This window comes from Mytilus trossulus, chromosome 8 (genome assembly GCF_036588685.1).
Source record: "Mytilus trossulus isolate FHL-02 chromosome 8, PNRI_Mtr1.1.1.hap1, whole genome shotgun sequence".
NCBI classification, from domain to species: Eukaryota; Metazoa; Mollusca; class Bivalvia; order Mytilida; family Mytilidae; genus Mytilus; species Mytilus trossulus.
This window is the reverse complement of record NC_086380.1, coordinates 27,526,595-27,553,944: the sequence shown is the minus strand read 5'-3', so window position 1 is coordinate 27,553,944 and position 27,350 is coordinate 27,526,595. Positions and strand designations below refer to the sequence as shown.

The 27,350-nt window shown below is 31.4% G+C and overlaps 1 protein-coding gene across 1 annotated transcript; it reads right to left on the bottom strand.

Moving 5' to 3' along the window:
- Positions 1–20,649: 20,649 nt before the first annotated feature.
- Positions 20,650–26,288, bottom strand: LOC134727530 (uncharacterized). Its single transcript, XM_063591911.1, has 5 exons — positions 26,228–26,288; positions 24,000–24,016; positions 22,485–22,620; positions 21,651–21,770; positions 20,650–20,678 (listed from the first exon to the last, which is right to left on the bottom strand). The coding sequence occupies exons 1-5, from the start codon at positions 26,286–26,288 to the stop codon at positions 20,650–20,652; spliced, it is 363 nt and encodes a 120-aa protein (XP_063447981.1).
- Between the last annotated feature and the right edge of the window lie 1,062 nt (positions 26,289–27,350).

The following is a 27,350-nucleotide window of genomic DNA, read 5'->3' as shown; positions in this document are numbered from 1 at the left end:
TAGAAACAGAAAAAAAGGGAAATTTGAAATAAATTAAATACTCCAAATTATGAATTCAACATTTTCCTTTTTTATTTGAATTGATCATGCTTATCTTATAATTGGCTGCTTCATTTTTTTCATACTTGTTTTTGTAGTTTCCTTGAATCAAATACTTTTGTTTCATTATATGGAACATCTTTGTTAGATTGATATTGCTTCAGAAATTAATAGTGCAGTTTGTTGTTAAAGTGATATAAACTGAACATAAATCATTTGTGATCAAGTACGTTACATTATGGGTACATTTAGTACTACAACCAGAGGTCATTTTTAAAACGTTAATGGTCCGGAAGAACACACACATAAATTGCATATCGATGGAAAGAGGAACACGTGTACAATAAACAAAATTGGGTCGTAAAAAGCCAGAGTGGTCACAATTTTGTGAAATTGAGGTCACAGGTCAGACCTAAACAATATCAATATGTCAAACACAAGGACAAAAAGGATAATTATTCGTCTGATATTTATTCAATAGAATGCTCCAAAAAAATAATCATAAGCCTATGCTATAAACGATGTTAAAACGAAACATTTGACTACTTATATGAAGATCTGCCATTACATACGTTGATTTGGAACCTTCTGATTTTTTTTCATTTAAGACATAACAAAAGAAAAAGTGGCCTTGTCTTTTTCACATCCATCATTGTCCATAAACTTTCATATTGTGAATAGTTTTTCACTATAGTATATTACAAAATCATTTTCTAAATTATAAAACACTAGTTTATCAAATTATTTCAATACTTTTTCTATCTTTGAAAAAAGAAATTCAAGAGCTGAAACAGTGTTTTTTATTTTGCATCTTAAAGGTTGTGTAGTTTGTAAAATTTATTATCTAGTTATAGATAATACATTTTGTTCATTTGTAAAGTCTGGACAGAACAGTTATGACACAAAATATACTATAGTCACCCGAGGCGAATGCGAGGTTTAAAAACAAATCAAGTGTACAAAAAATTCATTTTGGTGCATGAACATTTTTTTAATGGGATTATCTTGGGAACACATTAAAATCAAAATTTTTTTAAGGGAAGGATGAAAAATTATACAATGCAATGCCAAGTTTCTAATGTTGTAATTCAAAATCGGTCATGATCCTTATATAACTTTTAAAAGCGACACACAATAGCTCAAGTATTTATTATATAGGGAAATGAATCAATCTCTTAGTCATCATATGCGGATTCAGTACGCGTATTAGCATTACAAGACGCTTCCCTTGTTTTTATAAGAACAAGTTCGTCGCAGGACAGAGTTTGTTCAAAGCAAACGCAATTGTAAAGTACACATGCTATCTGGAGCGTAAATATCGTCATGATTCTGTCAAACTCGTCAGATATAGTCTTACCTTTGCATAAGAAACACAAAATCAATGTGAGTATAAAGTTTCGATCAATGTTCGTGACCCACATTCCCATATGCATATGTATGATTAATCTGCACTGCCAATCCAAGATTAAATGAGACAAATGTTGCTACAGAAACGATTGATTTTGTAATAGCCATACATTTACGAATTTTTGTTATCTTTAGAGACGGTATACGGTTCAGAAGCGCCTTTGTGTTATTTTTCATCAATTTACAAACAAATGAACTTTTGAGCATAGGCTCCGTGTTGAAGACTGGACCGTGACCTATAATGGATTACTTTTATAAATTGCGACTTGAATGGTGTGTTGTATCATTGGCACTCAAACCACATCGTACTATATATATTTAAAAGGTATTTGGGCATGTATGCTTACATTGCATATGTGAATTTTAAAATTGTTTGTATGCACATTGGACGAAAAATTTATGGGACATATAAAAAAAATTCTGACGTCAGACACTCAAATCAATCAATGTGTTCGTAGATGGTAGATGTTTTTGTGTTCTGTTAAATTGTTCCTTTTAAAATTGTTATACGATGATGACTGATGTTCCCATATTTTGACTATTTTACATGTATTAATTGTGACTGTTTATTTCACGCATCATGTAAATATAACAGAATTTGATGAGACTGTTATTTTCAAAAGTGAGAGGGTTAGCCCTATAGAACCAGGTTTAATCCACCATTTTCTACATTTGAAAATGCCTGTACCAAGTCAGGAATATGACAGTGCTTGTCCATTCGTTTTGTATGCGTTATGTTATTTGATTTTGCCATGTGATTGTGGACTTTCCGAATTGATTTTCCTCTGAGTTCAGTATTTTTGTGATTTTACTTTTTTCCATAGAAATACCAAAACGAAGACATAGCTCATAAGAGCACTGGTGGCAGGCTGGATTAATTTTTCTTCTTTTAATGTATTCTTGATATTTTCATACACACTTTGGCGTAATTCCGAAAGTCTTAACATAGACTTTAGTTATCCTGCAGCAGATATGGCATTCCCGAAATTGAGATCAGAGCTAAACTCTATATCTAAATCGGAGGACTTACCTTGTTTGTATTGGATACCTAAACTTCACAAAATTCCGTACAAACAACGGTACATTGCTGGCTCATCTGCTTGTTCTACTAAAGAATTGTCCATTATATTGACTAAAATTGTGTCCGCAGTTAAAGAGGGTCTTCAGATATACTGTGAAACTGTTTACTCACGTAGTGGTATTAATCATATGTGGATTCTTTTAAACTCTAAAGAACTTCTGGATAATTTTAAATCTCGATCTTTTTCTGAAATTAGTTCTATTAAAACTTTTGATTTTTCAACATTGTATACAACCATTCCCCATGTGAAATTGAAAAACCGTCTAAAAGAAATAATCCACAACGCTTTTCATCATGAAAATGGTAGCATACGCTATAAATTTATCACGTTGGGATACCATAAGGCATATTTTGTGAATAAGGAACAAAAGGGTAAAACATACTACACAGAAGAACAAGTGATCAGTATGCTAGAGTTTCTTATTGACAATATATTTGTTGAATTTGAAGGTAGACTTTTTTAACAAATTGTCAGCATTCCTATGGGAACGAACTGTGTGCCTCTCCTTGCCGACATCTTCTTATTTTCATATGAATCAGAGTTCCTTCAGACACTTCTTAAAAACAAGAAGATCAAAGAAGCCAGGCTATTTAATTTCACTTTCAGATATATTGATGATGTTCTTTCCATTAACAATCCGAACTTTTCTGATTGGGTTCCATTAATATACCCACCAGAACTAGAAATTAAAGAGACCACAGACACGGCTTCCTCCGCCTCATTTTTATACTTATACCTCGAATTTGACATACACAGTCATCTCAGTATCAGAATCTGTGACGAACGAGACGACTTTAATTTTGAAATTATCAATTTCCCCCACCTTAGTATTAATATACCAACTTCACCTGCATATGGAATATACATTTCCCAACTTATTAGTTATTCAAGAGCTTGCAGCTCATATTCAGACTTTGTAAAACTTCATCAGTGTCTAAGCAGAAAGTTGATGAACCAGGGGTATGTCAAAGAACGTCTCGTCCTTTTTCTAAAAAAGTTCATCGGAAGATACCCAGAACTCGTTGATAAATATTCCGTATCAACTTCACAAATAATACAAGATGGTCTTGAAGTATAGATGATGCGTATTGACGTTGGTTATCATCTTAATAACGTATTATAGTATTCTTTTATTAGTCTTTATTAATATTACTTGTACTGTTAAGTCAATTTTTGAGATTTTCTTTTGAATTGACTCTGTGGTTATATAAAAACATCATACTTTGAACGACAAAAGTATTTCATTTACTTATGGATCTTGACATACTATGAATGACAAAATTATTTTATTCAATAATAATACTTTTTCTGTTAAGTCTGTTTTTTATGTTATACATTTGACGTGAAACTGTACGTATGTATCCCGTCATACATTGAACAACACATTATTTTATTTTTTATTATTACATTTACTGTTGAGTCTGTTGTTTGTTATATCAACTTTACATGACTATGCATGTATGTATGCCTTCATACTTTGAACGACAAAATTATTTTTATTTCTACCTGTGCGAATTTCAAACGCGCAATTTTACACCAGCAATGAAAACCTTATATCCTTTACGGGTAGACTTAATATAGATAAATTAAGTGGTAAAAGAAAAGCAAAATGAGTATGTTAAATTTGATGTATGCCTTTTTGTGTTCTTCGTTACATTTGTTGTTTTTATAGTGATGCATGTATGTATGCCTTCTCACTTTGAACGACAAAATTATTTTTATGTCTACCTGTACGAATTTCAAACGCGAATTTTTACACCAACAATGAAAACCTTCTTTCCTTTAGGGGTAGACTTAACATACATAAATTAAGTGGTACAAGAAAAGCAATGAGTAGTCACTATGTTAAATTTGATGTATGCCTTTTTGTGATTCTTCGTTACATTTGTTGTTTTTATAATGATATTAAGATGATTACACAATATTGACTGCTGAACCCCTATTTTTGACATTTTTACTCTTTGAGTATGTTTGTTTTGTTCATACATCGTTGACAATGTAATGGAATTTGATGCGACTGTCATACACGTGAGAGGTTTAGCTAGGTATAAAACCAGGTTCAATCCACCATTTTCTACATTAGAAAATGCTTGTACCAAGTCAGGAATGTGACAGTTGTTATCCATTCGTTTGATGTGTTTGGACTTTTGATTTTGCCTTTTGATTTTTGATTTTCCTTTTTGAATTTTCCTAGGAGTTCAGTATTTTTGTGTTTTTACTTTTGTCATATTCCTTGTCTGAATTGTAAAATTTCACAATATCTAGTTAGTTCTGGAGTTAGGCAGTTTTGTAACCATCAGAGACAATCTTTAGTAAAAGTGATCGGTATATGTAGAGGATGTGCTACATGAGAAAGACTTTTTCATTGTATACAATTTTATAATGACACTGATAGGTGATTAGAACTAAACGATAGTCATAACGGCAATCATCCTTATCATACACATCTTCAAAACAATGTCTCTATTCAAATAAAAATGTAAGCTCCGCACGATCAACTGAATAAATTTGTAATCCATGGCATTTTGTTTTCCAAATATTAAATCTATACCTCTAAAATAAAGAGAGGAACAATTCGTAAGCCTGCATTACGAAGGACGACCAATCAAAGAATTTAACCTTATATATATCAAACAATAGAACAATGGTGTTGTATGAAATTACTCCATTCCTGGCCCTTTTGTTTTTCATATAATTATTAAGAGGCTGTCCATGTAAATATCAGGCAAATCCTATGACATGTATGATATAAGTGGCAAAACCTATTTTTTTCCTACTGAAGTTTTGGTTCCAATGCAATGTGCATATCATACAATGGATATATATGTCAAAGATATTTTTGAATAAACAGTGTATGACTCATAACATGATTTTAAAGTTCACTTACAATACAACAAAATTGTGTACAAAAAGAAGAGTTACCTCCCCTTCTCTATGAATTTTCAGTGCTTTCTATGGACAGTTTTTTTGTTCCAGATAATACAAAAAAATATTTTTTTAATTTTGAGAAAGAATGAATTTGTGATATAAAATACGCAGATGAAAACATTTTTAAAACAAAATATGTTATGTGCCATCTACTGCCTGGTTTTTCCATGGACACCATCTTAATATTACCAGTTTTGTAACACGTTCAGGATCGAAACCAATACCTGTACTGCAAATATATATCTCATGTAGTTTATTTTCTTGATGTTCTTTGACTTTCTGTAAATTCCTTCTCTATCAGTTGAACCTTCAAATCTTACAGTACTTATTTATATCTATGTTACACGGTGTCCTCAGGATCATCTTAACTGATGTCATTTTTAACCCGGATTCATTTTCTCACAGTCGATTTGCTTACAGTTTTCTACCATTGCCTTTATTTGCACTAAAGAACACTATTTACCGAATCTAATGTCTTCCAACTCCATATTTATAGTTAATTTGTTTTAAAAAATAATTTGGTTTATTGTAAAAAGGGCAGATTTACAAGATAATTTTTAAAACAGTGAAAACTATGCACCTTGCAATCATCATGCATTTATCAGATGACAATACGAACACTAATAATCCTGGTAAAAAATGAAGCATACATGTATGTAATATACCGATACCAACAGTACATTGTAACTTATCTGCACGTTTCGCCTCTGTCAGACGCACCATAAAACGGAAGTATTGGGGATTCTTAATATAAATGGGCCATAAACACACTTGAACTTTGTCATTATACAGAGATCGCACTACTGAAATAAGTCATTTGCCAAAATATATATACAAAAAGTTTCCAGTTATAGAAAAAAAACCAGACGGATTCAAACAGAAATTTGAAAGCAGAAAGATCTGTACGCATTATAATCAGCATGATTTTACCATATGAGAATGTCAACACTTGAAAAATTCAAGCTGAAAATAAGGCGAAGGTACTTTAATACTAAACCCTAAATGGGAGGAAGTGTGCTTGATTTTTGTTTTTAAACATAATCTTCAATCAGTTAAATTGAAGTCTAAAGCTGGTATGACAATTCATTCTAGAAGTGCTTTGTTAATTTATGTATCTTTGTCATTTTGCATAGTTTGTTTTGTTTCTTTTTTCAATATCGGACCCTGACTTCGTTTAAAATTAGTTTTTCTGTGCGTATTGCAGTATGTTTGTTTTTTACTTAAAAAGAGGAGTACAGGAATATAAAAAAATTGCTTTGCATTCCATACAAAATAATGTTTATTTACACAAATAAAAAGATGTGATATAATTAATATGAAAATGAGGTAACCCTCCTCTAGAGACCAAATGACATAAAGGTAACAACTGCCGGTTACTATACGGCTTTCGACAATTGCCCATACCGTATAGTCAACTATATAGGACCCCGAAACGACAAATCTGAAACCATTCAAACTAGAACACTATCGTCCTGATTTGTGAAAAAAAACAATGAATATAAATCAAATTCAATATACCGCAACACACGAAAACAAATGAAGTTTAGGCTCCTGGCTGTGTAAGCTTTTAATACTTTGATTAAGGCGAAATAAAGAAGATCAAATAAAAAAAGTCATTTAACCATTGTAGCTAAGGCAGTATGTCTGTTTAAACGGACAACTCCAACTTCCATCACAGTTGCATGTACAGAAAAACCGGTCACAGCCATCAATATAAGTAAATTGATGGTTTGCCCTGTACATGAATCCTTTCACTCGACAATGTCCACATTTGGAAAAATAAAGTCCACCCCAACATATTTCCGCTCCATCCTCAGTAGGGCAATTCCAACTACCATCGCAGTTACAAAAGCAATTAAATTCCATACAGCCGTCATGAAAATGAAAACTTGAATTTCCCGTACGTTGCTCTCCATTGGCTGTACATTGTTTGCAATAACTTGCCACGGAATCGCTTATTAACACTAAGAAAAATAATGCAGTGAAGGTATGATACATCTGAAATCAAATGCATATTTAGTATACATATTCGTATTATTTAATTCTACGGAAATGTAACCATAGAAAACTACGCATCTTCTATTATTTCAAAAGTAAAAATTCGGAGTTATTCAACTCTTATAATAGTAGGTTATATCAACTGTTGTTTTAAACAAGAAGAAAAAAAAGGAACTTTTATAATCAACTTTTGTTTGTTTTGAGTCTGCGCAGATATGTGGCAAACGCAACTATTTAACAAATATATTTGTTTTGTAAAATGCAAAAAGAATAACAAACAAACAACCAAACAACATGAAAATTTCGCTTTAAATTTACGATTCAGCATTGATCATTTCAAAATGTATTCTCAAATATATTAGTCGACATTCTCTTTTCTCTACAAACATCGTAAACATCGTTAACAGTAGAAAAAGTTGAATCCCTCTTAAATGTCCACTTACGTTTTTTTTATAATCATAAATTTGTTGTCTGTTTATTTATGATTCTACATTATAAATGTATAGTGTATATAAGTTGCATTTCTATAAATATTGACAATGCAATTTTCCATAGGAACTCCTTTTTGGGCTAAAACTACCTCTTTTACTAAGAAGTTTTGAAAAAAATCTTATCTTAGAATTGAAAGATCATATGTACTACAATGTTTTGCAAAGGTCAAATTAAAGGGCTGTGCGGCATATACTCAACGTTTATCATGTTTATATGCCCTGAACATTTCAGAGTTTAAACTAACACAAATTTTTTTAACTACCCCTCCCTCGAATGAACGGTTACCACATATTTCAATATAAACAATATGCACATGTTTATTTACTGGTAGCATTCTCAAGTTATGTCTCTATGAGATGTAAAACAGAAAGCATAACTGGGAACCAGTATTTAAACAAAATTAATTTTCTATGAATAGTCTAGATCTCCCTTAAAGATGCGTGATTTGAGGAACAGCTGTATTTACACAGTGCAACCTCTAGTGAAAATGGCATTTCAAGATTCACAAATTATATACAAAGAATTTTCATTTATAGAAAGTCAACAAATGTTGTCAAAACAATAATGTTAAGAATTTCAATTATGCCAATAATGGTAAAATAGTTGTATAAGAAGGATATCCAAATTTCGAATTAATATATACCCTCAAACTAATTTGTACATTTTAAATCTATAGTTACAATCGTTTGTGACAAATATAAATAACGAAAATTGTTAGATACCTTGCCTGCGTTTAGTGAAACTCTGTATGAATCTATGTTACTTTACATGATTTTCATAACTTTAAATACACTTACGTACATGACGTAAAAGGTAGAAGTCAAATTAGATACATTATATAATTAGAACTTAAATAAGACACGGTTTTAGATTTTATTGTTTGATATTCAAAATTTATGCAATTACGACAACTATCATTGAGATCTACAATCTTCGCAAAATATAATCTGAAATACATGATAGGTGAAAAAACATCAAAGGGAAAATCAAATTCATATCTCAAAAATAAATTGGTAAAAAAAGGGTAGATTAGAAAGAAAAAAAAAGAAAAAATCACAACACAGAAAAATAAAAACTGAGCAACACGTATGCATTTAAGCTTTGGCTATATTGAGATTATGCAGAAGAGTAATCAGATCATGTTTCAAATAGAAAACTTGTCATTTTTCTCCTATTACAAATGTAATACGTTGATAAGTTATATCAAGTGCTTAAATTTTAATGTTGTAATTACATTTTATTATACATGTTATAATACCGAAACAATGTTTTCTAAAAGATAATAACCATATAATGTGAGCAATATTTTACCCATAAACGGCAATAAATTGTATATTACAATAAATTACACAAAAATGAAAATTTGTTTACGATAAAATTGAGAATGCAAATCATAAACATATCATGGAGACAACAACCCGATCAGAGCAAATAAAACCCAAAGTCAACCAAGGAGTCTTCAACTCAGCGAGAAAATCCCCCACAATGAGGTGGGCCTCATTTGGCCTTTTGAAAAATTACGTCATACTAAACTCCAAAATATATAACTGAACTAAAATTAAAAAAACAGCATACAAGACTAACAAAGGCCAGAGGCTCCTGGTTTGGGACAGGTGCAAATATATCACAGGGTTATAGCATATTTTATGAGAACTCAACCCTCCCCGTTTAAATCTACGATGAACGTTTTTGAGATTAAAATCGGCGACAATTACATCAAATATATTGTGTTTAATAAATGCGTCTACGATCATTGTGTACATGTTTCTTGGTTAAAATAAGTTGTTGTTTTGCTTATTTATTTCTGAGATGAATACAAAATAGTTGTCACTTTGGTTAAAATTGCGGTTTGGGTTATTTTCTGGTGTTAATAAGCAAATGACCTGTTTAGAATTCATGTACAAAAAGGTTTTTCATTTAACGAAATTGTATACAACTCATTTAATTCGATAAAAGGTACCATAATTTTACGCCAAACGCTCGTTTCGTCTACAAAAGACTCATCAGTGACGGTAAATTCAAAATAGTTATAAAACCAAACAATCAACGAGTTGTAGAGAATTGATGACTCAAAATTAAAAAAAAGTTGTGCCAAATACGGTATTAAGATATATCATTTATGCATTACTTTTTTCGTTAATGTTATGTTACATTCGTTGATGTCATGGTACAGTTCCCTAGGGTATCATCAGCTCAGTAGTCAGTACTTTGATACCGACATGATTTAACAAACTTTACTAAAATTTTCAGTGTATAAATTGTTAAATTATTAAGAAACTAAGGTTTCAACTCCCTCAAGCAAAGTTGGTTTTAGAGAAATTAGGCTATTTATTTTAGATATTTTTGACATATAGCTCTACAACGGTTTCGGTATACATCTCCGGATTTCAAATGTTTGACTTTGAGCGTTCCTGATGAAGGTATATCCAGAAAAAGCCTTCGGACGCAAGACATCATTAAACGTGTTGTTTCCAATTTTTGGCGTGTAGCAAAGTGTTTCATCTTGTTAAATGAAATGAAAATCTGCAAAATCCGTTTTATTTTTACTTCATTGGGAATTTTAAATGTGGCGGTCTACGTGCAAAAAGCTATGATACAGATAATGAACGATTAAATTGTTTCTCGCTGTCCTCAAAATGATATGTTTACAACTTGTTAAAGGAGCCATTGTCTAATTGATTGTTTTTTGCATTACATCCATTTTAAAACAGTTCATACATATTTCAAATACATTGAATAAGAAGAGAACGCATTTTAAAAACCAATATTTTGTCTTGCAATTAGCCACATAAGGATCCTTCAAAAGTTGTTAAAAGAATACTTTGTCGAGCAGAAGGCTTGCATTGACACCTTAGTAAACCAGTCATTTTATGTTTGCATTCCAACGACCATTGCTCACTATTAATTCATCCAACACAATCAAACAGATGCAAATATTTAGCATTGGTTAACTGTCGATTGTACGATCTTGTGTGTGTTGATAAGTATATCGTAATAAGACAAAATGTAGAAAACAAAGGGGGAAATAACAAAATAGTCGAAATACAATATTATAATTCCCAAAAGAGATCAAAAAGACAATTGAGACTAACACAATATTTCATAAAAATTGAAAAGATTAATCAACTGCTATCAACGTTTTTTTACACTCAGGTACTCCGGTAATGGTTTAGCAAATTTTAGTGAACCTGTGGCACTGTTGATATAAAGTACATTCATACTAGCGTAACTAGTAGGCATACGTTACTTTAAGTAATGTGCTCCTAATAAGTAAAAATAGCGTGGCTCTTTGTCAACTGAGCGTTAATTACACAGTTTTGCATAGATATTCATGTGTGCTTATTGATCAAGGCAATCCGTTGGCTTAATGCTTAACTATACGTAATATAGACTCCGCTGAATAATTGATTCTTTGGCAATCATATCACATAACACATCTCCTTATTCTATTGTATGGTTGTATGTAGTCGTGGCTTTTGTATCCTACATGTACAATGAAATTGGCGAATGTCTAATCTTTTGGTTATAAGTGCATTTTTTTGTCCATGATACCCTGTTTATTATTTTCGGTCACCATTAATGTCAAGCAGAATATTATAAACTTCGGTGAAAAAAGTTTATCCATGATTTTCGATTACATGAACTAAGTTAGACGTATGTGGTGTAACAGAAGTTGCAGCAGGTATTTTTTTTTTTGAAATAATCAACGAAAACCAGAAGGACAAAAGTAGTACTTGAATATAAAAGAGGGACGAAAGATACCAAAAGGACAGTCAAACTCGTAAATCTAAAACAAACTGACAACACCATGGCTTAAAATGAAAAAGACAAACAGAAAAACAATAGTACACATGACACAACATAGAAAACTGAAGAAAAAACAACACGAACCCCACCAAAAACCAGGGGTGATCTCAGGTGCTCCGGAAGGGTAAGCAGATCCTGCTCCACATGTTGCACCCGTCATATATAACATATTTGCTTTGCATTGCATACAAAATAATGTTTATTTATAGAAATTAAAAGATGAGTATTGCCTACTTTGCAATACTAATTATTTAGTATCGCAATGTAGGCAACACTCCATTAGAGAACAACTAACATAGTAGTTAACAACTGCCGGTTATTATACGGCTTTCGACAATTGCACATCCCGCATAGTCAGCTATATAAGACCCCAAAACGGCAAATCTGAAACATTTCAAACAAGAAAACTATCGGCCTAATTAATGAATATAAACAAATTAAATAAAATGAAATACAGGCTCCTGACTTTGAAAGATTATCATATTTTGATTAAGGAGGCTTGCCGGTATAAATTTTTGTTTTTTAATATAGGATTTCGCTATATTTTTTTATAAATGTACATTATCATATACTTAATAGGAAAATGAAACAAAAAAATGGGATCACCGTTCATTTAGGCTAACAATCTGCCTCCAAAAGAGGTAATATTTTTGATGTCCTTTTTGTCTGTTGAACTAATAGGAGAAATAGAGGTGGTATCGAAATAAAAAAAGAATAAATTACAAAAATAGCCGAAATTTTTACAATTATTTAGTTTCATGTACAGCTTTTTTGAAAAAAAATAATAAAAAGAAGTTCACCGATGAGTTAAAAGAAATATTTCAATTCTAATGCCAAAAAGTGGCGTTTTTGCACCAAAGGGAGATAAGTTTTAGTATTTTCAATGATATCAACATTTTACAAGTCATATCAGGCCAAACCGAATCGATTTTTTGGTTGATTTTTATTCCATATCATTAAGTAATAACTTCTAGTGTAATAGTTAAAATTTGTAATGAAAAACAAATGTTTAATTTGTCGCTGAAATTTTTGTACCAGCGAGACACCATAAGGCGAAACAAATGAGATCAAATAAAAACCCGTCATTTAATCATTATAGCAAAGATAGTGTTTCTGACTAGGCGGACAATTCCAACTTCCATCACAGTTGCATGTACAGAAAAACCGATAACAGCCATCTTTATATGTAAAATTACTGTCTCCCCTGTACATGTATCCTCTTACTTGACAATGACCGCAGGTAGAAAACAAGTGTTTACCCCAACAGACTTCCCTTGCATCCTCAGTAGGGCAATTCCAACTACCATCGCAGTTACAAAAGCAACTATATTCCCAACAGCCGTCTTTAATCTGAAAGCTTGAATTTCCCGTACGTTGCTTCCCTTCCGCTGTACATTGTATGCAATCATTTGCCATGGAAACACTTATAAACACTAAGAAAATACAACAGTGAAGCTATGATACATCTGAAATAAATTGCATATTTGGAATACATGGTCTTATTATTACATACTATAGCAATGTTCATAATAATATAAGGAAATATGCATCTGCTTATAATGCTTAAGGAAAATTCTCAATTAACTCAACTATAATAAGAATAGATCATATCAAACTTTCTTTTAAGAGAGAAGACACTTACACAAAAAAGGGAAACTTGTACAATCAACAAGTGTTTACGTTCATTCATTTGACAAACACAACTGTCCTTATTTGACCGGAAAAGAGTTTTTTTTTTAATAAAAAGCCAAACAAACAAACGAACATCATGAAAATACCGCTTTGAATATAAGATTCATTATCTCATTCCAATATATTTTCTCAGATGTAAAAGTCAACATTCCCTCTAGATCTTCTCTAAAAACATCTTTTAACGGAAGAAAATAAAATACCACCTTTGTTGTTTACGTATGTATTTTGTAAATCATAGATTTGTCGTCTGTTGATTTATCGTTCTACATTAGATCTTCCTAACGGGTACAATGAAAATGGCATTTCAAGATTCGCAAACTATATACACTGATTTTTCATCTATAGGAAGTCAACAAATAACACGTTGTCCACACAATATTGTTAAGAATTTCAATGTCAATTTGAAAAGAAATAATTAATTGTATAAGCGCAATATCTAATTCAAAATTTCGAATTTCTTCAAATATTCTTCACACTAATATGTACATCTTAAATCTAAGTGACAAATATAAATAAATAAAAAAGTAAGTTACCTTGCCACTGTTTAGTGAAACTCTGTATGAATATATGGTACTTAACATAATTTCATAACTTTTAACACTCTAAAGTAAATAGGTACATGTCAAACTAGATATAACTATAACCTAGTTGATAATCGGTTATTGGTTTTTATTGCTTGACATTTAAAATTCATCAAATTACTACAATTATAATTGGAATCTATAATCGTTGTAAATTATAATTTCAAATTCATGATAGGCGAAAATTACCAAATAATCGAAGTCGAAATGTCAACGGCATGGAGAAAAACAGCAACAAAATGAAAAAAATAGAAAAAAAAGATTGAGAAATACGAACTTCAACTCCAGATCGTGTAAGGGATGTTAAGCCAGGAAATGTCGTTAAAAACTTCCAATTGTTGTTGTTGCATCTCCAACAAAAACCGAGGTTTATTCTAGAATCCCTAGATTTATCAGATCTTACATCAAATACGGAACCGTTGTGTTGCACCTAATTAATACCCTGATAAGTTATATAAAGTGCTAAGACATATAACATATAAAATTGAAGATGTGATATGATCGCCAATGAGATAACTCTTCAAAAGAGACCAAATGACACAAAAATGAACAAACTATACAGTTTAGGTCACTGTACAGCATTCAACAATGCGTATAGCACATACCACGTAGTCAGCTATAAAAGGCCCGAAATGACAAATGTATGTAACAATTCTACCAAGGAAACTAACAGCCTATGTATTTACAATTTTTTTTTACTAAATAAAAATAAGTAACACACCAACAAACGACAACCATTATATTACAGACTCTTGCGTCTGGATAGGCATATACATAGAGACTTGACGGATTAAACATGTTAGCGGGCTCCCAACCCCGCTTATTTTAATTTGGTCGATGAAAACTACATAAGAAAAAAATACCAGTTGAATGGGCCAAACACATGCATATATAAGTACGAAATTGTGATTTGTAGTTGTTTACTAATTCAATAAATGAATAATAAGGTAACATTAAAATTTCTCTAACCTTGAATAATATGCTGGTGACTGATTGTTGAAGCTGTATGCGTTGAATAGCACTCAAATTGAATTAATTTTCATTCATAAATTCTTCAGATCCTAAATTAGTTATGTAGTATTAATCATAACGACTATAGTACATCCTATTGTCTTTGCATTTATAGATCTGTTATAGTAATTATTCTTTTTACTTTGGATTCAGATATACGGATTATGTTTTTGTTTGACGGTTTCATTTTGGTTCATTTATATGAGTTTGAGTTTAGTTAGTCTGCCAATTTAATTTAGCTAGTACACATTTAGTATAGAGTACAGCTGTAGCAAACCTACAGCTGCAGGACTTTAACATTGTGGTGCAGACTTAAAGTTGCCTAGGGTTGTTTTCTACTCTTTGTTCTGATTGTTGTCGCCTTAACACATGTACAATGCCAATTTCCATTCTCAGTATGATATATGTACGTGACATGTTTTGTCGTTTTGAAGAATGGTGCATCATTATACTAACATTACATTACATATATGTTTCAAAAGAATCGTTATTTTGATTGGATAACAACGATTGTTGTCATCCTCAAATTCACTTTCATATCCGAATAAGTTTAATATTCATTATGACATGTGCTATCACAAAAAATTGCACAGATTATTTTAAGAAATAAACTATAAAAAATAATTGTTCATGATTTTAACGAAAAAATGTAATTATAAGTATTGAATGGACCTTTGAGTAATTGCATAGGGTTGTAAGAGCGTTAACCGTGAGCGCATGTTTTTCAAAATGTAACGCATCCGCACCCCACTGAATTTACAACTAGAATCGTTCATTTTTCTTGAATGTAAAGAGATTTATTATTGAGCTGTCAGTTCAAAGAAGATTCTCACAGTAACTTACTCGTACATAAATCGTTAATTGTAATTGTTAGGAATATGAATCATACAAATGACGTGTCGGACAAGTTGTATGAAAATGTCAATTCTAATATTGTAAACACTTGATATTATATTATTATGATATAATACAGGCATATTGTTTACAATAGAAAATAACCAGTTAATGTGAGCAACCTTATACCTGTAAAAAGGCGATAGATTTTTTTTCAAAAATAAATTTAGCAAGAAATCAATATCTTTTTAAGATGAGTGTTTTTGTGTATTTCTTTGATTATCAAAAACAAAAATTATGTTTATGTTTCTTCCATTAGAAAAAAAATCTGTTCTTCTATTGTTTTTTTTTATAAAATAAACGAAACTTGTTATCAATTTTGTTAAAGTGGCTGTTTTGAATATCTTCTGGTGTCCATAAGTTTGAAATATGTTAAGAAATACCTGTATATTATTTATTATGATCAAAATTACAATAATTGACTAAATCAATATTCGTTTTAATTATTCAAAATAAAATCAGAACTTTCTTTTAAGATATAAAGTTGAGAATGGAAATGGGGAATGAGTCAACAAGACAACAACCTGACAAAAGGACAAAAAAAACAGCCGGAAGCCATCAATGGGTTTTCAACGCAGCGAACTTCAGCTGGCCTCTAAAACAAATATGTACTAATTCACTGATAATAAACGTGAAAACTACCTCCGAAATATATAAAATACGTTCAGAACTCAAATCATAAATACAGCAACGGCACATTTCAAGAAAAATCAGGTGTGTGTCATTTAATGAAATTATATAAAAACTTGTAAGATTTGATATAGATAGAAAATGTGCACTAGTTTTGTATTTGATTGCTCTTTTCGTTGATGTCATATAATGTAGCATGTAAAGAATCGGGATGAATGAAATGAAATCTGCAAAATCAGTTTAATTCTTACTTCCTGATGAAGTTTGAATATGTCGGTCTACGTGCAAAAACCGCTAAACGGGATAGAACGATATTTTTTTACACAATCATAAAATAATTATTAGCAATGATACAAATACTGAAAGATTAAATTGATTTCCCGCTCTCCTCAACATGCAGTGTTGACAACTTGTAAAAGGAGTAATTGACTGGCTGGTTGATTTTGCGTTATGTCACTTTGCAAATAGTTCATAAGTTTTGTCTTACAACAAGCTACACAAGAATCCTCTAAAGAATTGGTGTCTTGATGGACATAAGCGTTGAATAGGCATTCTTATAAAATGAGACATTTTTCGTTTTTATTCCGACGAACATATCTGCCTAATAATTCATCCCATTCAACCAAACGGACGCCAATTTAGAGCATTGGTTAATTGCAAATGGCAGAAATTACCATACTGTTATATTTATATCAAATATTATAGTCGTCATGTAATAAAATGTAATCAAAATTGAATGTTCGCTGGTTGTAAAACCTTGTATGTTAATTGATATAAAGAAAAAATATTAATAACAAAAGAAAAATAATTAAAACCAAGGTCTTTCCATCCGTAAAGATCAATTTTGATGGAGAACTACGAAAATTCAATTTGAAATATCATTTTAAGCGTCAAATGATAGCTTAATCATGTTAATCTTCACTGATTTAAAAAAATATATGGTTTCGTTACATATTTTTTTTCTAAATAAGGGAGATACATTGTTACTTCCGGATTGCAATATGTCACTTCCGGTTTATTTGATAGTTTACTTGATACTGATTCCAAAAATATATTGTTTAATTTACTTTTACATTAAATAATAGCTACTTCCGATTTACACAAGGTCACTTCCAGTTGGATTTTCCATGGTCAAGTGTCTTGCAAAAAGCAAAATCACAAAACTACTGAACTTAGAGGAAAATCAATTCGGAAAGTCAATAATCACAGGACAAAAACAAATAACAAAACGCATAAACAACGAATGGACAAGAATTGTCATATTCCTGACTTGGTACAGACATTTCCAATAGTAGAAAATGATAGATTAAACCTGGTTCTATAATGACAGTCTCATCAAATTCCGTTATATTTTCATTGATGCGTTAAATAAACAGACACAATAAATAAAATAGTCAAAATATGGGTACATCAGCCAACATCGTTTAACAATTTTAAAAGGAACAATTTAATAGAACACCAAAACATCTACTATCTACGAACACATTTATTGATTTGAGTGTCTGACATTAGAAAATGTTATACGTCACATAAATTTGTCGTTCAATGTGCATACAAACAATTTTAAAATTTACGTTATGCAATTTTAGCATACAGGGTTAAAAAATGAAAATTATGTAAGAATAAATTTCAGTAAAAGACGGAGATTTACACTAGTCCAAAAGTTATATATAGAATTTATAAGAATCCACAAATAGTTCATTACATTACGTGATTGAATGATTTTGACGTTTATGGTTCAACTTATATTGTAATTCATAATAGAAATATATCATAATGAAATATAATAGAAATATATCATAATGAAATATAATAGAACAATATTATACTGACGGGATCTTTTAAAGGTACAGAGTCACGTTATAAGAACAAAAGAAATACAAAAAGTCGCATATACAAAACAAACCACCAAAAATTAAAGTCAATACAAACACATTGACGAGATGTATAAGTACCGAGCCGAGTCAAACGGATATCACATAAAACCATTCAACAGTAAAAGTAATATTGATAATAGAACAAAGACAAATGATAGAACAATAAAACACGTTATTTAGATAATAAAAAAAAAAATCAGTACGCAGAATCTATATTTCAAGACCATCGTGATTTATCTGAGAGGTTGGTACAGAATATTTATCAACAAGGTCTTGGAATCGAACCTTCCGATGAACTTTTAGAAAAAAGACGAGACGTTCCCTGCAATATCTCTACTTTCTACTCAGACACTGTTCACGTTTTACAAAGTCTGAATAGGAGCTGCATGCTCTTGAATAGCGAATAAGTTGGGAAATATATATCCCATATGCAGGTGAAGTTGGTATATTGCTACTAAGGTTTGGGGGCATTTATAATTTCAAAATTAAAATGCCTCGTTTGTCATAGATTCTGGTACTGAAATGACTGTGTAGTCAAATTCGAGATATAAGTATAAAAATGAGGCGGAGGAAGCCGTGTCTGTTGTTTCATTAATCTCTATCTAGTCCTGGGGGATATATTGATGGAACCCAATCAGGAAAAGATCGGATTGTTTATGGAAAGAACATCACCAATATATCTGAAAGTAAAATCAAATAATCTGTCTTCTTTGGTCCTCTTGTTTTTGACAAGTATCTGGAGGATCTCCGATTCATATGAAAATAAGAAGAGGTCGACAAGAAGAGGCGCAATCAAAAACTAGAATGTCAATTTAACCTATGACCTTGAGTTCAATTTGATGTTAGCGTATACTTCTGGCCAAAATGCATGTGTTTCGACATTTCGCAACTTACAATTTAGTAAAAATATGTTATATCTTCTACGTTTTTTTAAAAAGAATTGAAATAAGCAAAAATCCAAATTTAAAGTATGGGCTTGAACTCTGGCCTTGACTTAATTTTCTTATTATTGGATCAAGAACCTCAAATTAAAAGATCCTATGTCTCTATTAAATATGGTTTACAAGATAGAAATGCATATAGTCTATAGAACAGGCATAATGGGAAATAGCTCTCATATTGAGTGTTCATATCGCTTTGATCAAAATAGGACAAATCATTCGAAGGATGTAAAAGAGGAAGAATTAAGTATAGCTATTACATGTAAAGGTTCGAATGACCTCATGTATGTCGAAATTTCTCTAGATTTGAATGCCGTTTAAAAAGCATGTAATTTCACCCTATATTCAATAACTACTGAGGAAACCATTCTTAATATTTTTTATTCATTACCTCAGGTTGAATTTCGTGAATATATCTGAAAGCAATTTTATAAAATAAATGCATAGCTTTCTTTTAAGATACAGAGGAGATGAAGTCACAAGAAAAACAGTATAAGGATAGGTATTTTAAATTGTTTGTCTAAGCAGGGTGAATTTGAAAGTGCATGAACTACACGATACAATATAAGAAAAATATCTAAGAGACATATTGCGAAACAAATATTAATCCAATAAGAACAAAATAAGATGGAAGAAAAAAAAATAATAATCCGAACAAATACAACAGGTCTTTCCACAGAAAAGTGGAAAGTCCTAATAGAATTGGTAACAAACATACAAAACTATAACCAACAAAAAAGACAAAAAGACTATTGCAAGCAACGGTCGACCAAATATACAACCACAATTACAATAAAATAGAAAATCTTCATGTTCTCAGTGGTTTATTTATTGTTTGTATTTTGTAGGTTTTTTCATTTCTTTGTTTGTCATATTCTGATATTATTATCCTACTCCCATGTTCTCCCGTTTCACAGAAAAGAAAATATAGACATATCAAAAGATCGTATAAACCGTTACCAAAGACCAGTTTATGGTGCATAACAAAGCAATCATTTGTTGTGTTCCTTCAGAGTCTCATTGTAACTTTCAAATGAAGAAAAGTAAATTTCTCTAAATTCAAATGCCGTATAAGAAGAATGTAATTTCACCCTAAATTCAATAACTACGGAGCAATCCCATTCTAAATATTTTTTATTCATTACCTCAGGATGAATTTCGTTAGATTCGAATGCCGTATAAAAAGAATGTAATTTCACCCTAAATTCAATAACTACCGAGGAAAACCAATTCTGAATATTTTTTATTCATTTTTTCAGGATGGTTTCAGTTAACCTTTCTTCGGGTATCCACATGTTCCTGAAAAGAAAAGAAAAAAAACATGTAGTGAACATCATTGGACTCAAAACTAAAAGTCTGCTATTGTATTGAGTCTAAAATATTCCCTTAAAACATTTTATTTAAAAAAGTTTATTAAACATGCTTAAAGTCATCAGAAACCTTCCATATGCATATGTTTTTATAATAAAATGGATAGTTTTCATTATACAAATGTTATACAACTTATATGCATATACTTTTTTCTGAGGAAAATTCTTTAAATTGTCCACATTTAGAAGAAGTTTACTTATTGTTAATTGATTGCTTCTAGGAAGTAATTCGCCAACATGTTTTCCATATGCCTAATAAGCTAAGCGTGAACCACCTCGTATTAATCCGGTGATCGCAATACGCATGGATCTGTCATTTAAATAAACAATTATCTGTTTGTACATGTCAAACACGTGCTCAATACCCATGTGTTTTGTTGTTTGTTAATCATATGGTGACAATCGGTAAACTTCGGCTTCAAAACATGGTAATTGATGAGCAGCCATATTTGTTAAAACAGAAAGAGAGAAAAAAAATGACGATTATACGATATATTTGCGTAAAAAATGATAAAATCGTGAACAAAGGACTAAGTTTACGATATATACATGCATTGCTTCAAGAATTGGATAAACACTATTTTTCACCAGTCACTCGTCTCATTTGACTTTAATTTACAAATACAATAATATTTTCGTTAACCCGTTCCATACATTAAACAATCACTCGCAAATTCGATTGTTCAATCCATACCGATTTTTATAAGGAATTTTCATGTCAATAAGATATATTTAACCTATCTTAAAATGCCACGTAAAAAGTATCGCTGCTAAAAAAACCCAGCTAGAAACACTTATTGCAATAAACTTACATTTGCAGTAGAATTTCATCTATCAAAAATAAGCAGAAAAAAGGGAAGGAGAAGCAAATTTAAAACGTCAAGATGTAGCCAGAATTTACCCATTTCGCCAAGAGGAACGTCTATAACTCCACTTCCAATACATTTAAGAGGTGCCTGGCAGGGACAGCTTACGAAAAATATGCTATCTAAAGGCTTTTCTTCATTGTTGACAAGACAGGCTGAAAAGCATGTTAGATAAAAAAAAATATAAAACACACGATTCGACCCTGCTTTGAGTTGATAAAGTTGTTAATATATAAAGATAAAGTTTTTCTCAAATTTGATTTTAATTTCTTCATATTTTGCAAAACCTTCAGCTTTTTTTTTATCTGTTTTACCCCTCTGCATTTCTTCCTATTTGTAAGCTAACATCTCAAATGTACTCTTCAAAAGAAATATTTCGTAATATATGTTTACAGTTCAAAAGCACTTATATATTGAAAAAATCAGACTTTTGAACTGGGTAAACTACGATTAAAAACAGATTAGGTGGGGAAAAGTTTTCATATTATCATTAAATGTATATATCCAGACAAAAATTAAAAAAGAACATAACCTTAATGCTTTGATATTTCCTTACAACATGTACAATGTGTTAGACATTCATTGTGTTGCTATCGTATTTATGCATTGGTGACCATGTGGAGCAGGAATTTCTATCATTTCCGGATCATACGATTGAAGATCATGTGATATGAACCCCCTTTTATAATTTGTAGGTTTTGCATTTTATAGTCACTTTGTTTTGTGTAGTGTTTTGTAGAATGTTGTACGTTTTTCCTCTATCTTTTCAAAATAAGACTTCAAATTTGCTTTTTTGTAACTTCTGACACTTTTTCTTTCCATATCATAGTCATTAGTCAAAGTTCAGCTTTCTAGTTTGACTGCCATACCTGCCCCTTTGGTTCCAATATTCTGACATGTACCGATAGCGTCTGAAGATCTTCTCTTACGTCCCCTGGGTCGGGTCTTACTAACACAACAATAACTTCCATATCCGCATTCTGAGAAATCATTACATGGCGAGCCCTATGAAAAGCATGAAGTCCATTACACCCATCACAATTTTTCAATTATAAACCGAACATTTTTGTATGGAAACATAACTTCAAGAAGTTATTATTAAATAATTTTCACTGAAAAAAATCAAAACGGCCTTTAGTTCAATATATAATTTACCCTTTACTGTACATCTACATGAACAAATAATCAACTCAATGTTGTACATGTTGTAGTTTTTCCCTACTTCCCTGATATTCAGCATGAGAATATTTTCGCCTTTCCGGATCCGGGATTTTGATAACACATATTCATATCACTAGTTGTATTATCTGTACCACTCTACTTACATGTATATTTGGTGCATATACAAGTAGTATCACTGTATGTATGTATCTTATAAGCTAAATTTACTTTTGAAAGACCCTTTTATCGGAACAAATTCATACCACTGTATAAGTATAACAATACAATTGTACTTTAATAATCGTACCAGCATACTTGTATACCTAAACCGTTGAACCTGTATAGCCATACTATTGTACAATGACATTATTACCACAGTTTTAGTATAGGTATAAAATAGTACTTGGATAGTCATACCTGCGTACTTGTATAACTATACCGTTGTATTGTGATAGTAATACCATCGTACTAGTATAGCTATACCATTGTACTATTCAGCCATATCATTTTGTCAAACAATTCAATCAACACCTTTACTACTAAGTCCCTTATTGTCGATATCAACAAATGCAATCAGTTGATAATTAAAAAATCTAAACGAGTTCAAGGTGAATTCCGAGAATATTGTCTGATCAAGTAAAATCCGAGAAACCCGAAATAATGTAAATAAACAAGAATGCTGAACATAAATCGTAAATATATATTTCGTTCGCCAATGACGAATTTTAACCGTCACAATTATATTTTTTTTTTTGGCAAATTGCGAAAATGGTGATCGCAAGCGGAAACTGTGGTCATTCGTATTAATTAAACGCAATCTAATTAAAAACCAGTTTCTCATCGCTCCCGTTTCTGATATGTCGCGTGGGAAATCTAACGAAATCCGCTTTGAGGTTACATGTGAGTGAACTCGTAGGTGTTTTTTTTTTCGACCAATGAAAATGAGCCTTCCACGATCTTGAAAGTTTATCGTGAGGTAAAGGGATGTTAATTCACGAAGAAATCGTCAGTCAAAAGAATTCATAAACTTTTTTGATTGGCCTCTTGATAGGTCGTAAACTCATTTGCATATCATTATAAATTCATAACTTCTTGTTCACTCACATGTGACCTCAAAGCGGGGTTCGTTAGATCTCCCACGTGACATATCACAAAAACGGGAGCGATAAGAGATTGGTTTTTGATTAGATTAAATTGAACGTTACATAAAAGTATCAACATACCACGTCTTGACATTCCGCTGAAAAAAAAATTTAAATCATATCAATGTTTGAATATCCAAAAGAGAAAACGATTTTACCTTATATCTTATTAAAAAAAAAAACAATTATGTCTGTGGACTTCTGACTCCCAAATATTTTATTAATTATTCAGTTTAAGAAGTAAAATAACAGACAAACAAAAAAGAACTCCGAGGAAAATTCAAAACGGCAAATCCCTAATCAAACGGCAAAATCAAAAGCTCAAACACGTCATGCGAATGGATAACAACTTAACAACCGTCATATTCCTGACTTTGTACGTGAATTCGGAGCATACAATACCAAATAATGAATTGGTATTCACGACAGGAACTAATTAGATATATTGTTATCCCGTCCATAAACTTTGCGAAGAGGAATGCAGTACAAACAATTTGGACTCAAAATAGAAATGGAGAAACTTTAAGAAAAGTGCAGATATTTGACCGCCCCAAGGAAAACGTAAGTTAAAAGTTATATGCAGGTTTCTTTAACACGGAGAGTAAATGACAATGCATTCTACACTTGACTGATTTACTGTTATGTTCTTTGTATTTATTATTTTTTCGTCATTATTTTATTTGAACACTTGTAGTTTGAAGCTAGTAATCATGGTAATTGTAAATATTGTTTTTAAGTGTGATTGATGAAATTTAATAAAAATAGCGTATAAAATCTATAAAATGTTGTTTTCATTGTTTGATTGCCCCGAGCTCGAGGTTAGTTGGTAACTTTAACAGGGCCACATATTTATATTATAGATGTATGTCTAAATAAGAGCACTTGTTGACGGTGAATATGTTTTGTTCTTGTAATATATATATCACTTTTATTCTAATTCCGTTTCTATCCGTATAAAATCATTTTGTAGTGATTGATATGGAAATAAAAAGATGAATGATGATTGCCAAGGAGACACCAACTAACCAATTTGTTGTAAATGAAGATGAAGCTGCATAACTATTGTTTCGTGCTATTTTGTTAAAATTGTGTACAAGAGCAACAATATATGCAAAGACATTTAAAAAAAAAAGTGGAATGTTTAATTTATATCTTAACTGCATTTTGTTTTTTTGCAAGTCCCCATGGAGTAACCAACGGCATACACAGTCAGCATGGTCAGGTTTTAGGTGGACAATATGAATTGAGGGAGCAACTATTGCTAAAAAACGCGTGTGAATTTGACAGCTAGAAATGCATTCAATCGTCAATGGAAGGCTTAATTCCAAAATAAAAGACAAATTAAAATAGTTTGTACTACTTTGCTTAATAAAAAAGAATGGCCAACGTAGATACAAGTATCTTGTCTTAGAGAGGGATAAATCCTACTTTGTAAAGAATCACTCTGATTCAAACTAAAAATTCTCTGAAACCGATATTATCAAGATGCTTGATTTCTTGATTGACAACATATTTGTTACGTTCGGAGGACTTGTTTTTCAACAGACTGTCGGCATCCCAATGAGAACAAACTGTGCCCCTCTACTTGCTGACTTGTTTCTTTATTATTATGAGGCTGACTTCATGTAGGAACTTCTTGGGAAGAAAGATAAGAAGTTAGCAATATGCCTTAACTCTACTTTCCGCTATATAGATTACGTTCTTTCAATAAACAATTCAAAATTTGGTGACTTTGTGGAACGCATCTATTCCATCGAATTGAAGATAAAGGATTCTACAGATACAGTTGAGCCGGCTTCATATCTTGAATTACATCTAGAAATTGACAATGAGGGTCGGTTGAAGACAAAACTTTACGACAAAAGAGATGATTTCAGCTTTCAAATGGTGAACTTTCCATTTCTAAGTAGCAACATTCCAGCAGCACCTGCATACGGGGTATATATCTCCCAATTGATACGATATTCCCGTGCTTGCATTTCCTATCGTGATTTTCTTGATAGAGGGTTACTGCTCACAAGGAAGCTATTAAACCAAGAGTTCCAAACGGTGAAGTTGAAATCATCCCTTCGTAAATTTTACGGACGCAATCACGAGTTGGGTGACCGTTATTGAATAACCGTTTCACAAATGACATCGGATATGTTCCTTATGTCGTAACTACAATCCCCTTCCTTCCATGAATTCGACCTACAGAATTAGACGTCACCGTAAACCACATTTTGATGACTCAAGTTTCTGGATATTTCGTGACTTGACATCATTCAAATAAAACACTGTATTTTGAAAAAGAAATACGAATAACTTACCAGTGCGAATGATAAGTAAAGCCACAACACAAATAATAAAGGATGTCAGCACGTTTTTCATTTTCTAAATATGTATAGTGGGCAATGATTCAAATGGTAATTTATAGATTCTGTATTACTGTAACAGGTGTAAAAACAGTTTATATTGATTAATCAGGTGGAAACAAGTGTTGAATAATTCATAACTATTGCAATAATTTTACTTGTCTCTATTCAAAGGTTAATCAGTATAACATCATCTCGCTTCAGACTATATTATTGTTATATATGTATCCTACAGGTTGAATAATAACATTCAGCTGTTCTTTTCTATTATCAATACATGTGTTCTTAATCTGGTTACAATACATGAACTCGTACATACATATACTGGTGGTCTATTTCTTTTCCTGAATTTTAACATCATAACAAGCTGGAAAAGTTATAATAAGCATGTAATGCTTCAGTTCGGTGATTTCAACAAATATCGAATTAGTTTTATGATATAATTGTAAGTTTTTGGAAATGTCAGATATTTTTTTTTAGCTCACCTGGATCACAAGGGCAAAGTGAGCTTTGCTCAACACTTGTAATCTAGTTCTAGGTGGCGTGAATCAGATGTGGTGACTTAAACATTCCAAAAATATTTAAGAGTACATAAAATCTAACTCTCTTTCATCTTGCAAAAGTATTAAAAACATTTGACTTTTCTACACTTTACACAACATGCACAAGTATTCCATATTCCAAACAAGACGACAAAATGAACGAGTTGGTATTGCTTGGCTTCATAAAGAAAAATGGCCAACGTAGATACAAGTATCTTGTCTTAGCGAAGGATAAATCCTTCTTTGCAAAGGATCACCCTGATTCAAACAAAAACATATCTGAATCTGTCATTATCAAACTGCATGGTTTCTTGATTAACAACATATTTGTTACGTTCGTAGAACGTGTTTTTCAACAGACTGTCGGCATTCCAATGGAAACCAATGGTGCCACTCTTCTTGTCGACTCTTTATTATTATGAGGCTGACTTCGTACAGGAACTTCTTAAGAAGAAAGATAAAAAGTTAGCATGATCCTTTAACTTTACTTTCCGCTATATAGATGATATTCTCTCACTTAATAATTCACAATTTGG